Source organism: Coffea arabica, chromosome 8c, assembly GCF_036785885.1.
Source record: "Coffea arabica cultivar ET-39 chromosome 8c, Coffea Arabica ET-39 HiFi, whole genome shotgun sequence".
Taxonomy (NCBI): Eukaryota; Viridiplantae; Streptophyta; class Magnoliopsida; order Gentianales; family Rubiaceae; genus Coffea; species Coffea arabica.
In genome coordinates, this window is record NC_092325.1 from 7,535,603 (window position 1) to 7,555,220 (window position 19,618).

The following is a 19,618-nucleotide window of genomic DNA, read 5'->3' on the forward strand; positions in this document are numbered from 1 at the left end:
CACAGCCGTGGCAAGTGAAATGAGAAATTGTAGCACGGCCACGTTTTATTGAGTAGCAATTAAAAAATAAAAATTATGGAAACGGATGTAGCATTATCGTCAAACGGCGTTTGCATAGTATAAATTTATCCCACCCAAATTATTAATAAAAAGCTCCTTTTATCAGTTTCGTCGTTTCCCAAAATCACTCCACAAGACCGACACTACTATGAGATGGTAGAGAGGATAACTCCAAAAAACCTCATTGGATCTTAGCCGGACGCTTATCTCATCAAGAAACAACTACCTGAATTCCTCCTAAAGAAGACCCATGGTGTTTTTTAGGGAGAGAAACTGCATCATCCAGGGTTTGGGGTCTTGCAATAGTTGGAGATTTCTGATTTAATAGAGGTAAGAAACTCTATTTTCTTGAAATGATCAAACAAATTTATCTTTTGTCAGATATACCAGGCTATTAACTAAAAATATTTACACACTATTTAGACAATATACACACTATTTAATATGGAATTTTGAGAAAAAAAAAAAGAGAGAAGATGGAATGCCCAATGAATTGCGCATGATTTGGACATAGGTTTAGTGAATGTCTGCTATTTGAAAAAAAGATGACTAGTAGTTAGGGTTAAGTTACATGTGATTTAGTTAGGTTTATAATTTATTGCTTTATTAGGACAACAGAAATTTCAACGCATACAAAAGAAATTCTTGTGGTAAGTATAAGAGAATCATGTGAAAAGTGAAAAAAGATTTTATTAGTTGCTTACATCTTTTCTTTGCCTATTTTGAGAATACGATGACCGTAAATACTCACAGTTAAGCAGAAATTCTTATTTGTGAGATATTCTTTCTTTTGTTGAAAATTTCATCCTACACAAGTTTCTCATTATCATATTTTGTTCACATGAAAGTTAAAATTTTATGATGGAATACTCAGTTAATTGGGCATGAATGGAATATAGGTGACCATGAATGTCTCTTATTTGAAATCACAAAATTGATTGATAGTTAGGCTTAAGTTACAACTTGTGCAATTGAACTTACAATTTGTTGATTTGTTTGGACAATAGAAATTTCAATGCATATAAAAGAAATTCTTGTAGGGAGTATAAGAACATCATGTGAAATGTGACAAAAGAGTTTATTAGTTGCTTGTTTTTTTTCTCTACCTATTCGGAGAATGCAATAACTGTCAATATTCACAGTTAAGCAGCAATTCTTCTGTTATTGCTATTAATTTGTTATATGATTTTGGATTGAGAGTTTAGGAAAATAAATTTGGCATGACATATTGTTATGTTGTTTGTATCAATAGATATTTTTCTTGTACACATTAGTTATTATAGTTTATAAACCCAAAGCATGGTAAAAAAACAAAGTGTTCTTTCACTTGTGTACAGTGTACATGGTAAAGAACAAACTCTAAGTATGGTTATTCAATTGATAGTTTTCTGGTTATCTAGGAGTTCCTTTCATTAGGTAAGGTTTGTTGTGCTTGCTTATATTCTTTTAATTTGCATTTTCACTTGTGCCTTTGAAAAAATATACTACTCGGTTTAGTATATGATGTGTGGGATTTGTTGAATTATGATTTTTATAGACTTTATATGAGCTGTAATTTTAGTTCAATTGACTAGAAACTTGGTCCTCTTACACTTATAAGACGAACTTTACTTGACCTCTAATTTGAGAAAATTGTTCATGCAGTAAATAGATCTCCTAATAAATGCGGGATTTGGCAAATTTTACAGCATAACAGGTAAGAATCTTAACTTTTAGTATGTGTAAATGATCATCCAATAAGTAATAGGACACCATCAGGGTTGTAAGACAATTTGATGTTTCATATACTATGGAGTATGATGATATCTATCATTTGGAAGGATGCGAGGTAGGGAAGGTTGTCAGATCAATTATTCCTAAATAGTGTAATATTTTTTGAACATTTAGTAATTTTATGTAAACTTTTTGTACATCTTTACAACAAATTATGTCCCTGTTATTAAGTTTTACAAGTAGTTCACGTAGAGTTGCACATTGTTTAAAAAATATTACATTGATCCAAATGGAGATAAATAAATGTGACTATGGATTCTCAGAATGACAACAATAGTTTCAGTATGTGGTTCTAACTGTATAGAACTTGCTCTTTCATTTTGTCAAAATGAAGTAATGTAAATAGTTTTTTTGTGCATTCTAGTCGAATAGAGTTTGTAAGTTATTAATATTGCAATCCTCACTGTCTAGATTATTGCTTGTAAATGGTGTTTTGGAAAGATATGGATTGCAATACCCTATTGTCAAGTAGAAATGGCTTGCTGATGCTATATAATAATGAATTCCTATCATCTTTGAACTACTTTCAGATTATATTTTTGTTTACTTAGCAATTGCAATTTCGGCAATGGCATAATATTCATTATTGTTGTTAACATCATTGGAAACTTTATGACTATTTAATATTAGGGAGTGGGGTAGGAATAGTTGTTAGATCAACCGTCTCTAAATAGTGTAACATTTTTTAAACATTTTGTAACTCTATGTAAATTTCTTGTACATCCTCACAATAGAAGTGTGATAATACACTTCTGTGAAGAAACCTCAGGGGAGGTTTTTGAAATTATCTCTTATGTTTTTGTCATGTTATTTATTTTAGTGCAGTTTGAAATAATATATTATGGGATGTCGGGGAACCAAGAAAATGAATCGTACAAAAGATAAAGGTAAGCAGGTTGAGGAACATTATGATAATAATCCAGTAAAGTCAGTTAAGCCACCAAATGATTTCATTGCATACAAGTATATATGACTTTTTAGAAGGACTATTGTCTACATTTGGAGCTTTTAATTAGTTAAAAAACTCATGATAAAATCAAAAGTCTATGTGATGGATCTAATCATATTAAATCATGCTAGGATTGACTTTGCACGCAAGCAAAAAGCAAAGGGAAAGGCATTAACAATGAAGGAGCTAAACATAACTGCTAGAAATACATGGAACAAACTGAGTGATGAGGAGAAACTTGTATGGAAGAATGAAGCAGTTATGAAGAAATGTAAAGAGCTGATGAAAATCTATAAGGAGTCTATAGCAGACAGGGGAGAAAGCATAGAGAGTGATGTAGCGAAACAAGTAAAGACGTAGCATCGAATTTTATTTTGCATAAAAAAAGTGATTTAAAAGTTTCAAAGTGCAAGTGCAATTATTCGGCAGTTATTTTTTATTTTTTATAAATTTTTTTTTGTAGACATACAGGTTTAGGTGTACACTAGCTAAATTCTTAAAATTTGTGGGTCGTATTGATGGGACAAAAATAGCTGCAATAAAAGAAATAGGTTTTGATGGATTATTGGAGATCCAATCCCACGTCTTTCCAAAGGATATATGCACGTGATTGGTGAATAATTTCAATCCAACTCACTTATATATACAACTTGAAGATAGACGTGTACTAGCTGTAATATCAGAGGATATAGTAAAGACTCTTGAAATTTGTAGTGAGGGGCCAGTGCCGGTTAAAGATACTAGAAATGATGGAATTAAGAGCAATCTATATTATTCTAGGAAGAAGAAGTATAATTGGCATGGTATAGTAGATGAGCTAATATCTATGGAGATCGGGAATGAATTCAAGAGGTTGTTTGTTAGTTTTGCATATGGATGCTTGCTTGCTCCAACAATACGAGCTGAAATTAAAGCCAATTTATGAGAGAGTTTACAATCAATTTCGAAAACAGCTAAATTTAATTGAGTTGAGTTCGTTAGAGCTGATTTATGCAAAAAATTATTGAACATGCAGAGCAATACCCACAAAAATGTTAGAGGTTGCATCCTATTTTTACTAGTGAGTTAAGAAATCTCAATTATTGGATGATCCTACCTTATATTTGTTCATTATATCTAACAAGGATAAGTTGTTATCATTTTGCAACTACATTATTATGATCGAGTAAGTATACTCAATCATTATATTTGTAGAACCTGCCTTATAACAAAAGTAAGGACTGATACCAACATAATTGAAAGAGAAACATTAGAATTGGGTGGTCTTGAAAAATTTGGCAAAGAAAAGCTAGTAAGTATTGTTGAAACAATGATATTTTTGAAATTTGGATTAGTAAGACATTATATTATACGGCTAACTATTTTGTCAAATTTACAATATACTTTTTTTTATACAAAGGTAGGGTCAAACAAAACGGACAGAGAAGAAAATGATGAAGAGGAAGCTACTGAACTTGCACCGGATGTGATTGGCCAGATGGTGAATAATGGACCTGGAGAAATTGCTGTAAGATAACAAATTAAATCTAATACGAATGCAAATATGTCCCAAGTTGTACCAATATGAGGATTAATTGTATTTATTTTTTATATTCGAGTTCATCTAGCCACTCTATATGCAAAAGCAGCAAATACGAGCGGATAGCAATTGAGTGTCAACAAAGTGTAATGAATATATCAAGTATACTTTACTCGTAACGTAGTGTTATGCCATCATCTTCCCAACCAGCCGTTAGATCCACAAGGAAACAGACAAAAAAGCGAATGATCCATGACGAGAAGGCAAATGTTGTTATAGAGTCTGATACAGACAAATTTGAATATAAAAACAACCAAGATGAGACATGTGTTGGAGATAGGAATGATGATTTTGGTGAAGCAAATGAGGCCGGAGATAAAGAAGGAAAAGATGATGCCAAGGCAATTGCGGCAGTATTACATCAGTTGTGGCAGCCCATCCCCAACATCTTGTAAAAGTTTATAGTAGAATTGTAGAAGTTTATTGCTTGGATGTAGACATAACTTCCCCATCAGGAGCTGTAGTAGAGAAACATTTGCTATGTGCTACAACACAATGGAAGGGTCAGTCTATATATATATAAAAAAAGAGTCCAAAGGTAAGTTATATATGGTATGGTTGAAATTAATATTTCATTTGTTATTGCACCTGTTGTAATGATCAGAGTCCATATCATTTATAACATACATTACTTGCCTTCGGACTCTTTTTTTTATATCTAAACTGACCCTTTCATTGTGTTGCAGCACATAGCGAATGTTTCTCTACTGCAACTCCTGATGGGGAAGTTATGTCGGCATCCAAGCAATAAACTTCTACAATTCTGCTATCTTCAACATCTTTGTTGGGGATGGGCTGCCGCAATTGCCTTGACATCATCTTTTTCTTCTTTATTTTCGGCTTCATTTGCTTCACCAAAATCATCATTCCTATCTCCAACACATGTCTCGTCTTGATTGTTTTCATATTCAAATTTGTCTGTATTGGACTCTATAACAACCTTTGCCTTCTCGTCATGGATCATTCGCTTTTTTGCCTGTTTCCTTGTGGATCTAACGGCTGGCTGGGAAGATGATGGCATAGCACCATGTTGCGAGCAAAGTATACTTGATATATTCATTACACTTTGTTGACACTCAATTGCTATCCGCTCGCATTTGCTGCTTTTGCATATAGAGTGGTTAGATGAATCTGAATATAAAAAAAAAATACAATTAATCCTCATATTGGTATAACTTGGGACATATTTGCATTCGTATTAGATTTAATTGGTTATCTTACAGCAATTTCTCCAGGTCCATTATTCACCATCTAGCTAATCACATCCGGTGCAAGTTCAGTAGCTTCCTCTTCATCATTTTCTTCTCTGTCCGTTTTGTTTGACCCTACCTTTGTATAAAAAAAAAGTATATTGTAAGTTTGACAAAGTAGTTAGCCGTATAATATAATGTCTTACTAACCCAAATTTCAAAAATATCATTGTTTCAACAATACTTACTAGCTTTTCTTTGCCAATTTTTTTAAGACCACCCAATTCTAATGTTTCTCTTTCCATTATGTTGGTATCTGTCCATACTTTTGTTATAGGGTAGGTCCTATGAACACAATGGGATCATCTAATAATTGAGATTTCTTAACTTACCAGTAAAAATAGGATGCAACCTGCAACATTTTTGTGGGCATTACTCTACATATTCAATAATTTTTTGCATAAATTAGCTCTAACAAACTCAACCCAATTAAATTTAGTTATTTTCGAAGTTGATTGTAAATTCTCTCATAAATTGGCTTTAATTTCAACTGGTATTGTTGGAGCAAGCAAGCATCCATATGCAAAAATAACAAACAACCTCTTGAATTCATTCCCGATCTCCATAGATATTAGCTCACTACTATACCATGCCAATTATACTTCTTCTTCCTAGAATAATGTGGATCGCTCTCAATTCCATCATCTCTAGTATCTTTAACCAGCACTGGCCCCTCACCAGAAATTTCAAGAGTCTTTACTATATCCTCTGATGTTACAGCCAGTACACGTCTACCTTCAAATTGTATATATGAGTGAGTTGGATTGAAATTATTCACCAATCACATGCATATATTCTTTGGAAGGATGTGGCATTGGATTTTCAATAATCTAATAAAACCTATTTCTTTTATTGCAACTATTTTCGCCCCATCAATATGACCCACAAATTTCAAGAATTCAGCTGGTGTATACCTAAACCTGTATGCGTAGAAAAAAAAATATAACAATGTTGATAAAAAATAGCAAATAACAGCGGAATAATTGCACTTGCACTTTGAAACTTTTAAATCACTTAATTTATGCGAAATAAAATTCGATACTACGTCCTTACTTGTTTCGCTACATTACTCTCTATACTTTCTTCCCTGTCTGCTATAGACTCCTTGTAGATTTTCATCAACTCTTCACCTTTCTTCATATCTGATTCATTCTTCCATACAAGTTTCTCCTCATCACTCAGTTTGTTCGATGTAATTCTAGCAGCTATGTTTAGCTCCTTCATTGTTAATGTCTTTCCTTTTGCTTTTTGCTTGCGTGCGAAGTCAATCATAGCATGATTTAATATGATTAGATCCATCACATAAACTTTTGATTTTATCATGAGTTTTTTAACTAATTCAAAACCCCAAATGTAAACAATAGTCCTTCTAAAAAGTCATATATATCTGTATGCAATGAAATCACTTGGTGACTTAACCGACTTTACTGGATTATTATCATAATGTTCCTCAACCTACTTGCCTTTATCTTTTGTACGATTCATTTTCTTGTTTCCCCGACGTCCCATAATATATTATTTCAAACTGTACCGAAATAAATGACATGACAAAAACATAAGAGATAATTTCAAAAACTTCCGCTAAGGTTTCTTCACAGAAGTGTATTATCACACTTCTGCTGTGAGGTTGTACAAAAAGTTTACACAGAGTTACAAAATGTTCACAAAATGTTACACTATTTAGAGACGGTTGATCTAACAATTGTTCCTACCCCACTCCCTAATATTAAATAGTCATGGAATTTCCAATGATGTTAACAGTAACAATGGATATTATGCCATTGCCAAAATTGCAATTGCTAAGTAAACAAAAATATAATCTGAAAGTAGTTCAAAAATTATGGGAATTCATTAGTATATAGCATTAGCAAGTCATTTCTACTTGACAACAGGGTATTGCAATCCATATCTTTCCAAAACACCATCTACAAGCAATAATCTAGACAGTGAGGATTGCAATATTAATAACTTATAAACTCCATTTGACTAGGATGCACAAAAAAGCTATTTACACTACTTCATTTTGACAAAACGCAAGAGCAAGTTTTGCACAGCTAGGACCATATACTGAAACTATTGCTACCATTCTGAGAATCCATAGTCACCTTTATTTATCTCCGTTCAGACCAATGTAACCTTTTTTAAATAATGTGTAACTCTACATTAACTACTTGTAAAATTTAACAAAGAAACGCAATTTGTTGTAAAGATATACAAGAAGTTTACATAAAATTACTAAATGTTCAAAAAATATTATGTTGTTCAGGGATAATTGATCTGACAACCTTCCCTGTCTCGCATCCCTCCAAACGATAGATATCATCATATTGCATAGTATATGAAACATCAAATTGTCTTACAACCCTAATGGTGTTCTATTACTTATTGGATAATCATTTACACATACTAAAAATTAAGATTCTTACCTGTTATGCTGTAAAATTTGCCAAATCCCGTCTTTATTAGGATATCTATTCACTGCATGAACAATTTTCTCAAATTAGAGCTCAAGTAAAGTTTGTCTTATAAGTGTAAGAGGACCAAGTTGCTAGTCAATTGAACTAAAATTACAGCTCATATAAAGTCTATAAAAATCATAACTCAACAAACCCCACACTTCATATACTAAATCGAGTAGTATATTTCTCTAAAGGCACAAGTGAAAATGCAAATTAGAAGAATATGAGTAAGCACAACAAAACTTACCTAATGAAAGGAACTCCTAGATAACCAGAAAACCATCAATTGAATAACCATACTTAGAGTTTATTCTTTACCATGTACACAAGTGAAAGAACACTTTGTTTTTTTACCATGCTTTGGGTTTGTAAACTATAATAACTAATATGTACAAGAAAAATATCAATTGATACAAACAACATAACAATATGTCATGCCAAATTTATTTTCCTAAACTCTCAATCCAAAGTCATATAACAAATTAATAGCAATAACAGAAGAATTGCTGATTAACTATGAATGTTGACAGTTATTGCATTCTCAGAATAGGTAGAGAAAAAAAGCAAGCAACTAATAAACTCTTTTGTCACCTTTTACATGATGTTCTTATATTCCCTACAAGAATTTCTTTTATATGCATTGAAATTTCTATTGTCCAAACAAATCAACAAATTGTAAGTTCAATTGCACCAGTTGTCACTTAACCCTAACTATCAATCAATTTTGTGATTTCAAATAAGAGACATTCATGGTCACCTATATTCCATTTATGCCCAATTAACTGAGTATTCCATCACAAAATTTTAACTTTCATGTGAACAAAATATGATAATGAGAAACTTGTGTAGGATGAAATTTTCAACAAAAGAAAGAATATCTCACAAATAAGAATTTCTGCTTAACTGTGAGTATTTACAGTCATCGTATTCTCAAAATAGGCAAAGAAAAGAAGTAAGCAACTAATAAAATCTTTTTTCACTTTTCACATGATTCTCTTATACTTACCACAAGAATTTTTTTTGTATGCGTTGAAATTTCTGTTGTCCTAATAAAGCAATAAATTGTAAATCTAATTAAATCACATGTAACTTAACCCCAACTACGAGTCATCGTTTTTTCAAATAGCAGACATTCGCTAAACCTATGTCCAAATCATGCGCAATTCATTGGGAATTCCATCTTTCTTTCTTTTTTTTTTCCTCAAAATTCCATATTAAATAGTGTATATATTATCTAAATAGTGTGTAAATATTTTTAGTTAATAGCCTGGTACATCTGACAAAAGATAAATTTGTTTGATCGTTTCAAGAAAATAGAGTTTCTTACCTCTATTAAATTTGAAATCTCCAACTATTGCAAGACCTCAAACCCTTGGATTATGCAGTTTCTCCCCCTAAAAAACACCATGGGTCTTCTTTAGGAGGAATTCAGGCAGTTGTTCCTTGATGAAATAAGCGTCCGGCTAAGATCCAATGAGGTTTTTTGGAGTTGTCCTCTCTACCATCTCAAAGCAGTGTCGGTCTTGTAGAGTGATTTTAGGAATTAGTAGACAATGGCCAAAAGGTTTGGGAAACAAAGAAAGTGATAAAAGGAACTTTTCATTAATAATTTGGGTGGGATAAATTTGTACTATGCAAACGCCGTTTGACGATGATGCTCCATCTGTTTCCATAATTTTATTTTTTTTATTACTACTCAATAAAACGTCACTATCCTACAATTTCTCATTTCACTTGCGACGTGGCTGTGTTTTCTCCCGCTGATTTATCTCAATTCATCTGGACCGTCAAAAGTTTCTGAAATGGTTGTTTGGTAACCGTCCTGGCCCTTGTCCGTTTCAGATGAGCTAAGAATGTTCATTTACGTTTTGGAGTCTTACACTGCTACTACGCTACTAGGTACATTTGTATTTATTTTGTAGGGATAATTTCAGAAACCTCCCCGGATGTTTCTAACACTTTTACGACCTTTCCTAAGGTTTTAAAAATTATACTAACTTCCCTTGTTAGGAATTTGGACCCATTACTTGGGATAATTTCATAAATGTCCCTTGAGATTTTCAACAATTACAGAGAGCTCCCCTCAAGTTTCAAAAATTATACTTACCTCCGTTGCTTTTAAGGTTTACGTAACAATATAGACCCAATAGCCTATAAATTTTCTTAAATATCCTAAAATACCCTTCTTCAGAGAACAAGACAAAACAAAATAAGATTTTAATTTTTAATTTCATGTACGTGTCATACTTACTAAAACAAACAAAATCCAGTGACTCTAACTCAATTCAAAATTCATTACTTGCTAATTCTTGTTTAATGCAATTCACTACCACCACTACCAATACTAAACCAAGAAAAGTAAATTTTACATACACTGATGGTGTATACACTATCAAGGTTGGATGCATGACACATGAGTAAAATTTGAATTTTAAATTTAAATTTAGATGAGTTGTCATGCATCTAATGGTGATAATATATACACTGCCAGTGTTTAAATGATTAATAAAATTAAGAAGTGCCCCTATGTCCCTAAGAACATAATTCATCATTGTTCTAACAATCTTAGAAATAGAGACAAAATTCTACCTTTATAGTAAAATCACAATTAATAAATAAATAAAAGAGAGAACCAATGAGTAATTGCTGGACGTTTTTGCTTAACAAACATAATAGTCACTTCTTTATGTTCCAACTTTCAATTTCATTTTTTCCCTTATATTACTGTCACCATTTTCATCTTTCCCTAGTTTGACAATAAAATCCACAGTTTGCACCTTGTTAATTTGGTAACTTCAATTGACTAACATTTGTAAAGAATAAAACTATTGGAAAAAAAAAAAAGAAAGGGTCTAAAATTTTTATAATAATAAAGAGACAGGAAGATAAAAAATACGGATAAATTTTAGAAATGGTAAAAAATTGATAGTGGTGTAGTTGGTAATGATAGAGCGTAATATTTGGTGAGAGGGAAAAGCGGTCGTAGGAGAAAAAGAGAAAAGAATATGAAAGGAGGAGGGAGGAAGAGATGAAAATTAGAAATTGATGGAGATTGTTTTTTGAGATTAGGAAATGAGAAGTAGAATAATAAGGAGTATTTTCGATTTTAAATGTCCCTTTATGAATTAACTATTAAGTGGAGGATATTTTAGTCATTTGATTAGACCAAGGGAGGTCTATGTAATTATTGAAACCTCAGGGGAGCCGAATGAAATTGTTAAAAATCTCAAGGGAGGTTTCTCCCTATTACTTATCTAAGATATAGTGAAAGTGCTACTTTGCCCTAAGATATTATGCATTATTACAAATAGGTATTTGACAAAAAAAGGTTAGGGCACTAAATAAATAAGATTAACTAATTAAACCAAAAAAAATGATTATTTCATCTCAAATTAGCAACCATAATTACAATAAAAAAAAGGGCATCAATTGTTGTCCTAAGAGGGATAATTTCAGAAACCTCTCCTGAGGTTTCTGATAATTTCACTGGGCTCCCCTGATATTTATAAAATTACACGTACTTCCTTTGGTAGAATTGTTGGCCCAATTACTTACATCATATAGGGAGAAATTACTCATATACCCTAAAATATTATATCTTATAGAAAGTAATGTATAACAGTTGAGTAATTAGAGTATTCATTAACTATTAATAACTAATTAACGAAAATAACAATTCAGAATTTCTTTAATGATTAACAGTGACTTGCAATTATAAAATAAGGCCAATTGATATACAAAATGACACTATTTTATGATTGATAAAACTTGATAATGATCAGAAATTAGTTGTACACAATATGAGAGGAAGAACTTTGGTAAAAGAAAAAACACATGGCAAAAGAAGATTGTTCATGAGAAAATTTTCTTTGAAACTCTTAAAATTGTAATAGTTGTAAAGTAATTTTGTGGAAGTAAAGGAGAAAGAAGGGAAAAGAAAAGCAAAAGACAAAAATTTTTTATGTTCAAAATCACAAGAATCATAGCAAACTAATGTTAAGAGCAATGATTGGTTTGTTTTACTCAATCTTATGATCATTAGTGTAGTTTTATTATTTATTTGTATTATCTAATGTATTGAATATGAACTTTATGAGTAATGAAATATGTGTGTGTTAATTGTTTCTAATTTTTAATTATTTTCATTTTTTTACTAATACAACTTATATACATGTATAAGGGGTAGTTATGGGATAAAAGTTTCATCTCTTTTCTTAAAATACCTTTTTAATGTCACTTTTTCTGATTTGGACTAATTTTGTTACTAAAACATTAAGCTCAGGGAAGGTTTGTGTAATTTTGCAAATCTCAAGAGAGGCTAGTGAAATTGTTAGAAATCTCAGGGGATGTTTATGAAATTATTCCATCCTAAGATGGTGATATTTTAGTGATTAATATCACTTGACAATGGGTAGGACAGACAACCTTATATAATCTGTACAGATAGATCTTATGAGCGAGAATAATAAAAGAATTTTCTGATTGACTTATTTTGTTGAATCTTGTGTTAAGACAAAACTATTCATGCCTTTTGTTGTTGATTTGTTGACTAAGACTTGTATGTTTTTTGCACCAATATTTTTACTTTCACCTCGTCAACTAAAATAAAAAGATTATTTTTTTACCCAAATTTGGATGCTTATACTAATAATTTAATAGCATTATAGAGTTAGTTGTGTCTTTTATATGTAGTTGCAAATGACAAAAAGTTATGGCCATTACAATTTGCACTAGCTATGTGCAGAGACCATTGTTGCTACATCTTTCCAAAATTTACGTATATCCCTTGACTTATATTAATTATTGTATTCTTTACTAATACAACTTGAGGACAATTAGAAAAGGGCATATATGGAAGAAAATTATCATCTCACTCCTCAAAATACTTTTTTAATATTACTTTTTCTGAGTTGGATTGATTTGTTACCAAAACTTTAAATTCAAGGGAGATTAGTGTAATTTTTAAAACCTCAAGGGAGGTCAGTGAAAATGTCAAAAACCTCAGTGGAGGTTTTTGAAATTATCCCTATTTCGTAAGGTGAACATGAAGTTTTTTTTTTCTTCCCCTGATTCTCAAATCATTCCTTTTGGGATGAGTGTTTATTTGCAAATATTTATTTATTTATTTTTGTAAGGTGAACATGAAGATTTTTTCCCCTGATTCTCAAATCATTTCTTTTTGAGAATTGAGATGAGTGTTTATTTGAGATGAATGCTTATTTGATTGCACTATAAATATATTTATGGAAATATTGTCAAAATGCCTTTTACATTTTGTCAAATAATTTTTTTCTTTCTTTACATTTAAAATATTCATTTTATGTCCCTCACGAATTCAAGTTAGTAAAATTTTGTACCAATTTAAGTCAGATAATTTTTCAATTTGAAATTACTATGTAACCCATATGTTGTCATTTTTTATGTACGAAAAGATCAAATTTTATTTTGGAACTAAATTTTACTGACTTAATTTTGTAAGGAACATAAAGTTACAATTTTAAAAGTGAAGGACAAAAAAATTCATTTGACGAAATGTGAGGAACATTTTGAACAATTTTTCCTATATTTTTCAATCCACTTTTTTTTCATCTTCTCAACCATCTTTTTTTATTGCAAATGAATCACAAAGAAGTTTCTCCAAATACACTCTCTATTGTTGTTTGGATTAGGGAAGGAAAGGAAAATATTAAGTGTTAGTTAAGTTTTTATCCATAATTGAAAAGTCTAAATTTAAAAAATAGATGTATTAGAAAATTTTAAAAATTTCATTAATTTAAGTATTCTTTCCCTCTACCCACTTTTAGATGGAATGTAATTTAATAAAAAAGAATTTAGGACACTCGTTAACACACCTACATTCCACCTAACCTATCATGCATACATGCACACTAACAATTATTATTTTCTCTTATATTTATACATTTTTCCTAATTAATTCCCTTGAATTTATATACTTTCCTTAATTAATCTTATATTTCTAAACATCTAACACCTGAAATATATCTTAATGAGTGCCATGTGGGCACCTGTTAGACAAACCGAATAAAAAATAACTAAACTTTATTCCTCCTTTCCTTCTCTATTTTTTTCCCCTTCTCAAAGAACAATCCAACATTTAAAAATCTTATCCCTCCATTTCCTTTCCTTTCTTTTCCTTCTCCTCCTATTCCCTCAAAATAAACAAAGCTTAAACTTTTGTTCTAATTAGTTGTATTATTTTACTATGAGCAAGTTGTTGCCTTAAAAGCATAACAAACATGAAAAACTTGAGTTCAGCGCCATCAACCCCAGCCTGAAGGTTTAAGATGATGTATTGCAAGCGGAATCGGTGAATGGACCCGGGGAATTGAGGTTCCTATTTGGTCCAAAAGGCCCAAGTGACAGTTGTACATACATATACCAGTTTTGAAGTTTTCTTTACTCTTCTTTCTCTACATGGCAATCTTTCTGCAATTGCCCACAGATCACGTACCTTTCAAACTAGTAAGTAAATAAATTAAGTTCAAAATTTTCTTCTAATGATACAATACTTCTCATAAATTGTGAATTCATTACCCTAGAAGATAAGTGCAATAAACAGACAAATATCAGGCAAATTAGAGAGACTTGTGTTACTTTTTGAGAGAAAGCCATCTATCAAAAATACCAAATGCTTATTACTTGTAAAACTAATGTAGTCAGGAGATCAGGAGTCTATCATGGCTTATCTGCACAACTGCAGAGAACTCAAAGACTATACAATAGTTGCAATATGTTTTAACAAGACATTGTTACCACTATACATAATATCCCACCCAAAAATCCCTCAAACCACTTAGAAAGAACTAGAAACATAGGTAGCCAAAAATTTCTGAAGTAAGGTGGTAAAAGAGAATAAAAGTGGAATCTGTGGTTCTTGAATATGACTCTAAATGAATCTAACCGTAAAAGTATGCCAGGAAATTGGGATGAACTTTAGGGTCACAGAACTAGATCCACACCATCACTAGCATCTGGAAATGTGACACACTTGAAAACTTTGCATTTTGAACAGAGGATGTATCCAACCTGCGAAAAATGTAAATATACTCAGCAGATGATCAGAGTATCATGAATTTGAATCTGCTTGGAGAACCTCAATGAGAGGAAAAAAGGTTCGACCATCAACTGAACAATAACCCCTCAACACAGAACTTCCACAGCTTTATTGATGCAATGGCTGTATGCAAAGTCAAGGGACCTATAACAATCTATGAACTTGAATACTAAGAACTGACATGTATAAAATTAGTACTTGAAACCTTTGACTCAAATGATTGCAGAAGTAAGTCTACTTCCCACTATCAAATTTGATGCCATTATATTATTATCTTTAAGTTCATGACCTAATTAACTTTGTTTTCTTCTGAAGCAGAAAAATTAAGGTGCAAGAAACGAGATATTGGGAATGGAAGCACTCACAGCTCTACAAGATGGACATCGCCGGTATATCCTCCTATTTTCCGTGTTGACATTAGTCTTCTGTCCTTTACAGAAATCACAAACTAACCATCCTCTGCCCCCGCAAGGTTCACACATAATTCCCCTCTCATCCTATTAGATAAATGAAACAAGTAAAGAGTTGAGTTGTAGCTGAAAAATCCAGCAAAACTGAAATTTACAGTATCATAAAGTTAAAAGATAGGAAAAAACACAACCAGTTCAGATCCTCAAAGAAGCAAGAAGTCTCATAAAAAAGTATCTCTTTTCAAATGTCCACACCATCATGTGAATGCAGCTAAATATCTACTTTGCACAGTAGCTGGTTTTGTGGCAAAGAGTCTTTGTGTGTAGAGAAAGAGATACAGCCAGGATAGAACATCATAGACTGTTCTTTACTCATGTTCCTCATTACAAGGAATATAAACTCAACATGTTGCTCAACAGTAAAGGACAAAATATTAAGAAAAGAGGTGCACATATAGAACGATATCTTTGATGGTTGATTTGGCTCGTACCCCACTAAATTACAGTGGATTTTTTGGAAATAGTTTGACGTCCCACAAAAAATTGGTTGCATGTATATATATTAAAATTTTAAAATATATGCTTTAAAACCTTAGCTTACCCATTAGTATGAAAACTTTACTTGCAAAGAGAAAAGGTCTCGAGGACATTTTTGTTCCTCACTACTGCCTACCCTGTGGGAAACCACCAGGAAGTCTCCTCACCTCTTTCCCCAATTCTCCTAACTCACAGAAGCCTACATCATGTTCATTCAATTCCATGCCATTTTGCATGTTACTTTAGCCAAAGTAATCACCTTTTCTACACTTTAAATCTCCTTTTACATTTCTAAATTAGATCAAGGAAGCTCAGCAGCAGGTATTAATACACTAGTTGAAAAAGTATTATGTATTAACCAGCTTAAATTTCTGTCTCCCAATTCTTTGAAGTGACATGCTGGATTCAATATACTTCACTGATGGAACTAAATTTAAACTTTAGAGCTGTATGGTTAGTAAAGCTTCTGCTTCACCTTGCTAAACTTACTAAAAGTCTAAAAGCATCTTTATTTCTGTGAAAACCCTAAAGCAGAATAAACAAGAAATCCAAGTTCAGGCAGTTACCAGGTTGGCTTGAAGCAGAAAAAGGCACAATGACACAGAAGTGGACCAATGAACCTGAACTAAAGAATGACATTACAACCGTAAACTTCTTTTTTATCAATTTAGGTGACCACCTAAAAAAAGTTTCTTCCTGCCCCTTCCCCTGTCACAAACCAAATAAATAAAAAATTGAAAATGTTAGATTGAAGAGGGTTCATAATCTCTCAAAATCTGCTTATCCTTCTAAATTTATTATAGATTTTTGTCTTATACTGAAGCTATAACTCAAGCTACAAATTTGTATTGAGTACTCTAATTCAATATCCTCTAAGTTCCCCTGGTAGGTTGTAGTCTAGGTTAATATTTGGAAAAATTCATGCTTACATCAGTAAGTTTTGAGCATACAATGTTGAAATCTGGCATTCTATTACCTACAAACCCAAATATTATCCTCAAAATGAATGAATGAAAGAACCTTGTTCAAAACAATAAGTTCAATCACATTAATCATAGTCCATTTGAACTCAGGTATAGTTACTGAGCCATTTTTTATCCACTGCTCTCATCTTCTACTTTGAGACTACTTGGATCAACTGTAGGATGACCATAGCACTTAAATGACATCCATGGTAATTAGGTATACATTTATGAAGGATGAAGAATGGATCAAGGTATAAAAATTTGTTAAGCTACGCTTCAAAATGGGGACCTTGGTGGGGATTATACATCTTTTCATTCCAGAAACTTCTCTCCCTTATATAGAAACTAGTTGTAAGAAGAACAGGAAAACCCTTCAGTTGAAAGGATGCACAGTAATGCAATATCTCACAGCATTAAGATATAATCAAGTTCAAAGGAAATTTCACCCATCCACTGATGATCTCAAGTGACTTTGCTCCTCAATATAGTATACTTAATTTGGTGAATTGGGCAAGAATAATGTTTATCTGCTTTTTAATTTGAATTTCCTTCATAGTTATGTCTATTATGGGGATATTGCCCGTCATATACTAAAAGCTAGCTTTTCAATTAAAAGAACCTAACGCTGAAAGCATTTTCCTACAGATTATCCTAAAACTCAAAAAGAAGTATTACGAGAAGTGGTTTCAGTCCCTACTAAGGGGAACTGGACAGACTAGATCCAAAGTGGGACAACCTTGATATTCATCAAGAGTCACTAATTAGTCTGTAAGTTCTGAAACACAGCTTACTTCTTGTTAAACGATTTCCTCAATCCCTACATGAATCGCATAATATTTTGCAGTTGTCAGTTGCCATATATCTCTTTAGTTGGTTAATTAGTTAATAGTTTGTTCTCTGATGATTGACAAAAGCTCACAAACTGCATTTTTAATTCAATTAAGGTGCATAATTTGCATTTTGTAACTCCCAACAATTGAGAAATAGAGTTGTTTCTTTCCCTTAAACCATTGTCCAAAAAGTTTAGATAGCATGAGGTTGCCCTTAGAAAAACAGCATCACATCTCTTACTTTTCTATCCCAAGCAGAAAAGATTTGCAAAATGAACTAGATGCTGAAAATGATTTGGTATTTGTGGTAAAGTTTTTCCACTCTATACCCTTATTAGAACCATTTTCTAAATTCCACTGCTAGTCCTCCTTTACCTATTGCCTTGTTTGGAGGCAGAAACTAGTAATCCAAAGCAATTTCAACGCAATCGCTCCAAATTCACCTGGTTAGAATTTTCTCTTGGTAAAAGCAAACCAGATTCATTTTCATCACATTGCTCCATTAACAGTAATTTACTAATTTTCATTTTCAAAAGAGAAAATTCCATCCTTTTCACCGATAATTTACAAAAAATCCCTGGGGGACGTGATTAATCGCCCATTACTAGTTATTTATATTTGTGTTTAAAATAATTAAACAAACCTCCTCAATACATCTTTTGTCAGAAACCTCGATTCATCATACTAATCTCAACATTTCTCCTCCTCAGCTACCACTTTCATCAGGTAACATCATCCTCGCATAATTTTGCCAAATACTTATTCATCCCAACTCAATTCTATTCAATTCAACTTTCTACAAGGCATCAATTTCTAGCAAATTAATCTAAAGGGACACAGACTGCTGTAATTGTTAATGGCGCTTCCCTTTTCTATTTATTGCAGTTACAAGTTTACAACTTAAGTGGAGATGACCAAGCATTCATAAGAACAATTCATGCAGCACATTATAGTTTAAAACCCTTCTGGGAAAAAGTAAAAGAAAAGGGATAAAATACAAAATTTGGGTGAGACCTGGGTTGCCTCGGGCATGTTTCCTGCCACAACAGCAGTTTCATATTCTGCATCACTTGCTCTGATTTTATAGCTTCGACGTCTTAGTCTAACTGATGAAGATGGCCTTAAACAGGAGAAACTGCAGTCCGCTAAGCCAGCTGGAGTGAATGTGATACCGACACAGTCAAACTTGATCGGTCCAGCATTGCAAGGCGAATTCAAAAATGTTGAATTCATCATCTTAGCCCCTGCAGAAACAACAAGACAAAAAAAAAAAAAAAACCATGAATGAACTGCCGTAAAAGACAGAAAAACAGTGACGTGAAGTTGAAGAATGATGGTTTTAGATAATAAAATGGCAGTTGGAACACTGTAGCAAAGAATGCAGATGGAAATTTGGAAGACTTTGCAAAACCAGGATGGGATTTTTTTCTATCTTTTTGCTTCAGAAAAATGGAGGAAAGAACAATGAAAATCTTACAGCAAGTCAGAGGGAGAAGAAAAAGAGCCAGGAAAATAGGCGTGGGTGGCCTTATCTCGTGCAATTGACTTTTGGGGTTTAATTGCACTACAAGCCCCTATATTATACACTGGATTGAGTTTTACCCCCTTGACCATTTTTTATAAGCATTTGACCCCTTCTTTATTAGTATCTTGGGATAACGTTAGCCCCACTATCTTAATTAGCATCTTAACCCCTTCTTTACAAAGCAATTAGTACCTTAATTGCTTTGG

General features: G+C 32.3%; 1 protein-coding gene and 2 long non-coding RNA genes across 3 annotated transcripts; 1 reads left to right on the plus strand and 2 right to left on the minus strand.

Moving 5' to 3' along the window:
- Window positions 1–46: 46 nt before the first annotated feature.
- On the plus strand, window positions 47–4,220 carry LOC113705441 (uncharacterized). Its single transcript, XR_003451881.2, has 3 exons — window positions 47–390; window positions 1,705–1,756; window positions 4,182–4,220. It is a non-coding gene; the product is annotated as an uncharacterized lncRNA (long non-coding RNA).
- A 680-nt stretch (window positions 4,221–4,900) lies between these two features.
- On the minus strand, window positions 4,901–9,710 carry LOC140013327 (uncharacterized). Its single transcript, XR_011820414.1, has 4 exons — window positions 9,398–9,710; window positions 8,038–8,089; window positions 5,583–5,690; window positions 4,901–5,492 (listed from the first exon to the last, which is right to left on the minus strand). It is a non-coding gene; the product is annotated as an uncharacterized lncRNA (long non-coding RNA).
- Window positions 9,711–14,704: 4,994 nt separating this feature from the next.
- On the minus strand, window positions 14,705–19,397 carry LOC113706382 (uncharacterized). The gene is made up of 4 exons (XM_027228286.2): window positions 19,365–19,397; window positions 18,902–19,131; window positions 15,511–15,642; window positions 14,705–15,117 (listed from the first exon to the last, which is right to left on the minus strand). Exons 2-4 carry the CDS (start codon window positions 19,121–19,123, stop codon window positions 15,031–15,033), a joined length of 441 nt encoding a protein of 146 aa, XP_027084087.2. The 5' UTR covers window positions 19,124–19,131; window positions 19,365–19,397; the 3' UTR covers window positions 14,705–15,030.
- Window positions 19,398–19,618: the final 221 nt, after the last annotated feature.